At 38.3% G+C, this 7068-nt stretch overlaps 1 protein-coding gene across 4 annotated transcripts in view; it reads left to right on the forward strand.

Moving 5' to 3' along the window:
- The first annotated feature begins 3202 nt into the window (after window positions 1-3202).
- Window positions 3203-7068, forward strand: part of NRCAM (neuronal cell adhesion molecule) — an 88035-nt gene continuing 84169 nt past the window's right edge. For 3 of the 4 annotated variants that reach the window (XM_012811259.1, XM_012811266.1, XM_012811275.2), the window contains exons 1-2: window positions 3203-3308; window positions 5457-5474. In XM_012811259.1, coding sequence (XP_012666713.1) covers window positions 3203-3308; window positions 5457-5474 — 124 coding nt within the window. The remainder of the gene's footprint in view (window positions 3309-5456; window positions 5475-7068) is intronic. The other variant, XM_012811272.1, reaches the window with a different exon arrangement.

Consider the following 7068-nt stretch of genomic DNA (forward strand, 5'->3'; position numbering starts at 1 on the left):
ACTTTAACAACATAGGCGAATTTGAATATTAGGGTGATATATTTTCATAAGATGAACCTGCCATTGGTCCCATTCATGCATGTTTTAGAATGTCTATGGCAAATATCTTTTTACAAATAGTATTGTAGTACTATTGGGTGGTACTGTAGTTAACATACTCATTAGCCTTTACTAAAAGCGAGCCTGCTATTTCACCTTGGGATTTTATTCATTGCAGTGTAATTACATAAACAATTTAGTTCTAGTTTCTGATTCTCACTTAGGGAAGAATGACCATCATTCTCTAAGGAAAAGTACAGGCAGATGGGCTCCAGTGGGGCAGGGCACTGCCATCAATGCTGGGAGTGCAAAGCAGTGGTTTTTCTCTGACAATGCACAGAGTCCATTACTCTTGCTGACAGAAAGCTCAGTCTTCAGGAGCTGTATTTGATTTTCAGTTTGACCGAGTGCTGGGGACTTACTGCTGTCCTTACATGCTCAGATTTTCACCTATGAGGCTATCCGTAGGATGAGTGGGTAATTCTCCGTGGGCAGGAGTCGGAGGGTAGGCTGAGCCATTGCTCTGTCCGCCCTTCGGAACCTGCTCTAGAGGCAATTTGTGGCTACTAAGCAAGTTAACTTAAACTTCTGAAGAGAGACATCTTCAGCTGTCCCAGTTCACGACCTCCCAGAAGTGTGAGGATTTATATACTCCTGTCTAAGTAAGTTCTCTCTCAAATTTTCTTAAGATTTTGTTTATTTCTTTATAAAACACCATGATTGGTGTAGTAAAAATGTGCAGTATTTTATGCTCTGCATATTCTAAAAAATAAAGAAGGTTAAATGACACCTTTTTTTAAATGAAACTGTCTAATGATTTTCTCTATTTTGAAGGATGAATATTTTAGGCATCCAGGCAATCTAAATGAAAAGAGAACTTATCACAGCTATTGTATGTAGTTGTTTAAGTTTTTACAGGAATCACAACTTATTGATATGAAACATGAAATGGCTTTACTGTTCATCATTACTCTGGCTCACATTAGTTATCCAGCCCTTACTCAGAAAGCTTGGCATTTAAATTGAATGAGCTTGTTTGGCATGACACAGGAATCAGACAGGTAGACTGTTTCCTCAGGGTTTGGCTCTGACGTTTTCTCTTCATACGTATAAAATGTAAGATCACCTTGTTTTAGTGGCTATTTCTGTAACTTCTTTTTATTTTCTCTGAAGCTTTTGAGTGAATTCAGAATTAGCATTTCCATAGAGGAGTCATGAGAGATCTAGGTAAATTTTATTAAATTTATAGCTATAGATATGCTTTGCATATCCCAGAAAAGACTGGTTTGTATTTTGGTAGGAAGTGGTTGAGTGAGTTTTTGCACCTGCTTCTCCATGCTTAGTGGACATAAATGTTTGTATTTCAGAGCACAGAGAGACAGATTTCCTGGCTCTTAAATGAAGCCACACAATAAGGATGTTTTATTCACACTGTAATTCTTACACAAGTATAATATTTATGTGTAGCATGCTCTTTTCTAAAATCTGTTTTGCAAATAGTGTCCTACTACAATTTTAACCATGTTCTAATCAGAACTCAATTGCTAGCAAAATACATGGGGAAGAGCATTTGATATTTTATTTGGTATTTCTTTTGTACATTTAAGCTTAGACAGGATCTTACAACTAATTTGGCCATGTTGACAAGAGTTTGGTTTTTAAACCATTAATATAAATAATATAAATATAGACTTGGGTAGACTATGGTCAGACCGTCCATCTGAACACAACTTCAACTCCAAAGCCTCCTCTTTTCCCTCTTTCCTCCTTTCATTCATTCTTTTCCCCTGAAAATATTTATTTATTCCCCACTATGTGCCACTGGGAATGCAGTGGGGCAGAGGTGGTCTTTTCCCTGAGGAGACTTGAAGTTTAGAGGGAAAGATGAACCTAATAGAAATAAACAACTACACAAAAAATCTCTGTTCTGTTTATGCTCGTTCTCCATTGTGCGGTGAACACTTCCAGAGGCAAAGCACAATATATTAGGTGATGGGAGAGAGACCCAAAGATGAGAGAGATACAGTCCTTGCCAAAGGAGTAGAGGAGAGTGTATGTATGTATACAAATATACATGTTGATATACATATAAATGGTCTATTTATTTATATATCTACCTATGTAGGTGATACTTAAAACAAGGAATTTCATGCATTCAGAGATGGTAGTGAAATGACTTCTATTTGGGGTGATCAGCTAATATTTCTTAGATGTGATATTTTAACTGCTTTATAAAAATAAATTGGACTTTGATAAGAAAATATGGTGGACAAAGTATTCTAGACAAAGGGAGTAGAATAAGCAAGAAGGTGGAAAAATGCAATCAACACAAGAAAAAAACAGAAATGAATCTTTAAACATCAACAAAAAAATAGTTATATGGAAATAGAAGAAAAGTAAGGTTTGTAGAATAAATTGAGGTTTATAAATCTGAAAACACTGTGGTTTTCAAATACGTGTTTAAGGATGTATTAGACTTTATAAAATAGATCAAATATGGCTACTAACAATATTTAATAAATTTAATAAATAAATCTGTACAGGTGAGGAGGGTGACCCCAGAGAGGAAGGCCTGGTCTGTTGTTAGAATCTAGCGAGGGATGAGGAAGACCTGAATTGCTGGTGTTCAGATGGGAAATCAGTGTTTCAGGTCTGAAGCAAATTTGCAACAATGTCCTGAACTTTCACAGAGATAACCTCTAGAATGGAGAAGCCATTAGGCCTCCCCACTAAAGTGATCCACTTCCTAAGGGGTTTGAAAGCCAAGTTTTCCTGACCTATGTGATAATACAAATTCCATTTAACATGGAAAAACCATAAGGACAGTAAAGAAGATGGGTTTAGTGTGACATCACCATATATACGTATTTCTGAACTGATTTAGCTGATCCATGAGTAAATGATTATTCCAGCCTTGAGAGTTAAATATTTAGAAGTTAGCTTTCTTTTAGAGTTCGTATATAATACAGGGCTGATTTCCTCCGCTACAGACTTCTGTTCTTCATTTCCTGCATTTTAATACCTTATAATTATTATTCTTACTCTATCTTTTTTCAGTTCCCTGAATGAAAATTATTTAAAGGCTGAGCACGAACGTCCACAAAATCTTTTGTGAAAGAAGAAAAGGAAATTCAGTTTGTGGGTCTCAGCAGGAGTTAAGCTAATGCAGCTTAAAATAATGCCGAGAAAGAAGCGCTTATCTGCAGGCAGAGTGCCCCTGATTCTCTTCCTGTGCCAGATGATTAGTGCACTGGAAGTACCTCTTGATCGTAAGTATTAACATTTTAAAGCTGTTAGGCCGGGAGTCCAAGCCTCCTGGCATTCACTATCACTCTGAACCGCCTGAATGAAGGTGTCTGTGTGACACTGAAAAGCTAATCAAAATTAATTTGGCTTTTACCTTCACCACCTGGTGTTTTTAAAGACTCACACCATAGAAATGGCCATTGAAACAGCCAGATGCACTGTTCCTCCCTTCTGTTTTTCCGTTTCATTCGGCGGTCAGGTGCCTTTTGTGTGCAGTGGTGGGGATGGCCTGAGAAGGAGTGAGTTGTTCCATAGCTGGGGCCTTTCTCTGGAAAAGCAGACCTGTAAGAAAACTAGATGGACCACTTTAAAAGTATCATGGAGACGTCCCAGAACCCCCTCGCGTCCCCCTCGAGTGCTCCTCATAGATGGGGGGGTTGCTCTCTCTCTGCCAGCCCTATACCCCTTGGAATCCCCAGACCACTCATAATTCATTTCTCTTGACTCAACCCACATTTCACTTTCTACTTTTGAATCTTAAATATGAGTCTAGAACTAGAACAAAGATCTTATCTAGATCCTAGCAAATAGTCTAATGTGGTTTAAAGCAAAATGCAAATTTTGAGGATAAAACAAATAATCTACAAAAACAATCATGTAACAAACAATAGCTACTGTACTCACTCACTCTTTTCGTAATAGCTAGTAAAATACATATACGCTACACGCTCCATGGTCTGGGTGGCCTGTGAAAACTAAAGATAAGGTTGGGTTCCAACTGGTCACTTTTTCTGCACTGGAAAGCAGAATTTCAAATCTGGACGATTACTGTACTTCAGAATTGATTTCTCCTTTATCCCTAATCGGCATGACCTCTTTAAATCCATTAGCTTCCTGAATAGAACATCTGTTTGGCAAGCTTTCCAAGGTGCAAGGAAGACAGTGCTTTCCTAGGGCTGTGCAATTGTTGGGATGTGGTTTTTTCTGTCTATTTTTTTCCTCCTCCTCCCCTTTTTTTTTTTGCCATAGAGGTTGCAACTGCCCATGCAAAGACATTAAGAAGAGGTGTGGTTTGCCTCAGTCTTTGTTAACTTCCTTCGCTGTGTTCCTATAGTTAAAAACACAATAAAATGCAATTATTTTCTTATTTTGAAAAATATGGATTCAATGACCTTAATTTCAATTTTCAAAACTGTATATAATTGCTTAAGTCCGTTGAATTAAGACTGCCTAAGTAAGCCTTTGTCCTGGCAGATACACAGGAGAGGAAGAAAAGCACTTGAGAAAAATGCTTTTGTTCTCTCTTGTGTTAAATATATTCCCTCTTAATCTGACTGCTCAATCTTACAATCAGAGGGAAACAGTCACCTATGGCTAACTCAATTATCGCTGCTAATAGAGAAGAGGCGTAACCATGATGAAAAGAAAGTCAGGGATAACTCAGGCACTCCTGCGTTAACCCTCTCAAGTAGTAATGACAGCCGGCACTGTGGAATGATTTGAATCGCATGCTAACGTAATTTCTTCCCTACCCCTATTTCTTATACCCTTTCTCCAGTACATGAGTGACTCCTTGGTGTGACCACCAACAGCCCATGCATGACTGAGGAATTCTGAAGCATAAATATGCTAACAATCTAAAAAGTTCCTTTATTGACTCAGAGGTTAACCATAGAGATATAAAAATCTAAAATCAGTGCTGGACTAAGGTTGGATAGAGCGCTGTCATTGTAACAGTGTCCCATTGTTAGGTATTATTGCCCTACGCACAGTGATGTCTGAGATAATAGGATCAGACACTACACGGTATGTGACAACTCAAATTAATTGTAGATTTCAGCTATTTTTCAAATTGAACATAATTACTTGTCCGGCGCAACATGTATGGAATAGAATTAGCCGGTCCTATTCCTGGAAGAATCATTTTTTGCCTACAGCGTTGGTTTTGTTCTTCCACGCGTTTAGTGGGGAAGCTGCTGGAGGAGTAAACAAAACCATTAATGTGGGATCCTTTCTCTTCCAAGTTCACAGCCTCAGTGTGCACTAGGCGGGGTTTTAGGTGACATCAAGTAGACTAAATGCCCCTTTTACCTTTAGGGTTCTTCTTACTAACATCTGATTTTCTTTAATCCTTTTTGCCCACTCACCTGCTGATATTGATGTGGAAAAAGCAAAACTTCTTGAAGACTGTAAGTGTCTTTCTATAAATTACTGGGCAGTGTGAAAATTTGACCATGTCTTTGTGGTTTTATTTGAATTAATACTGTGAATTAAGTACACCATTTCATGTTTGGTGACGAGTGCCTTTTGAAGTGTGTATATTCACTCTAGCTAAGCATTGCATTTAAATACCCCCCCCAAGTGCAAATGTAAGATATTATCTGCAAGAATTCTGAAGACTAGGGCATTGTTCTTCCTCTTACCAGCATGCTGCTCTACTAACTTCCAAGCTTTATTCACATCTGATGTAACTCAATGAGAAAATTCTCAAATTTTAGAGAGAATCATTATCTGGTTCTAAATCCTATTCTATGCTTTCTGGAACAAAGATGAGTCTTCTGGTGTCTTTTAGAAGGCGGGGTGTGCTCCGCAGCTTTGCCCAAGTTGGCAGCTGTGTGTCTTCTCAGGCATCTTCAGCCTTCAGGACTGTGTAGTGTTTCAAGGAGTCATAAGGAGAATAACCCTACAAAGTTGAATGGGGTTATTCAATTTATGAAGTGTGCACAACACAAGCAGCTTCCACTCACACAGTTTCTGAGTGACGTGCTCTAGGCATCTACCTTCTCACAAAAAATAGCCAGTTTTCAGGCATTTGAAATTTTCTTTGATGTTGGATTAACCAGGAAAATTATGTAAAACCACTTTTCCCCTTATGACTGCAACACATTAGTTAATTGTCAAGTGACCTACGCAGCGCTCAGAGGTACATCCAGGACGTAAACTCCTAGCAGTTAGGAGCAGCATCTAAGCCAGCCCAGCACGAGAACAGAAGCTCTGCATTTGAAACTGACAAATCTGTACTTCTGTCACTCCTAGAAATGCACAAGGAAGTAGGCTACGGCATTCTTAAGAATCTCTGTTCCTACTGCCTATGTCCACTGTTCCCTGGGTATCGGATTTCATGATTCCTTCTATTGTCCCAAACTCTATACTCTCAAAGCCTAAAGGATCATTCATAGGTGAATCTTGTTCAAATAAAAACGATTATGATAATAATTTTAAAATAGCTGATATCATTGAACTGTTACAGCATTGGCTTGTACTAAAAATTTTATGCAAATTATCTTCTTAATCCTTCTAGCAGCTGACAGTAGATACTACTGTCAAAGCTCATTTCCCTCTGAGGAAACTAGAGCTTAGATAAGTTAAGAAATTTGCTTTAAGTCCATAGCTAGTAAGAAACAGACTGGTTCTAAATCAAACTACTACTTAGGATTGGAAACTGATGGGGCTAGAAGAATGAATGAGGTTTCTGCTATATGATGAAGTCTAGAAGAGCAGCTAGGTTTGGCTGGAAAATTAGGAAGGGGACGTGATATTGCTGAAGAGAAGGAAAATTGACACTGCCCCAAATCCTGCATACATAGGTGCACAATAAATATTGACAGTAATGAGCTTAGATTTTGATCTATACTTTAGGTCTTATTAATTAATATTTGGATACCATTGGGCGGTACCTGTGGCTCAAAGGAGTAGGGCACTGGTCCCATATGCCGGGGGTGGCTGGTTCAAACCCAGCCCTGGCAAAAAAACTGCAAAATATATACATATATATATTTGGAT

This window comes from Otolemur garnettii, unplaced genomic scaffold, assembly GCF_000181295.1.
Source record: "Otolemur garnettii isolate 467f Iridium unplaced genomic scaffold, OtoGar3 scaffold00005, whole genome shotgun sequence".
Lineage (NCBI taxonomy): Eukaryota > Metazoa > Chordata > Mammalia > Primates > Galagidae > Otolemur > Otolemur garnettii.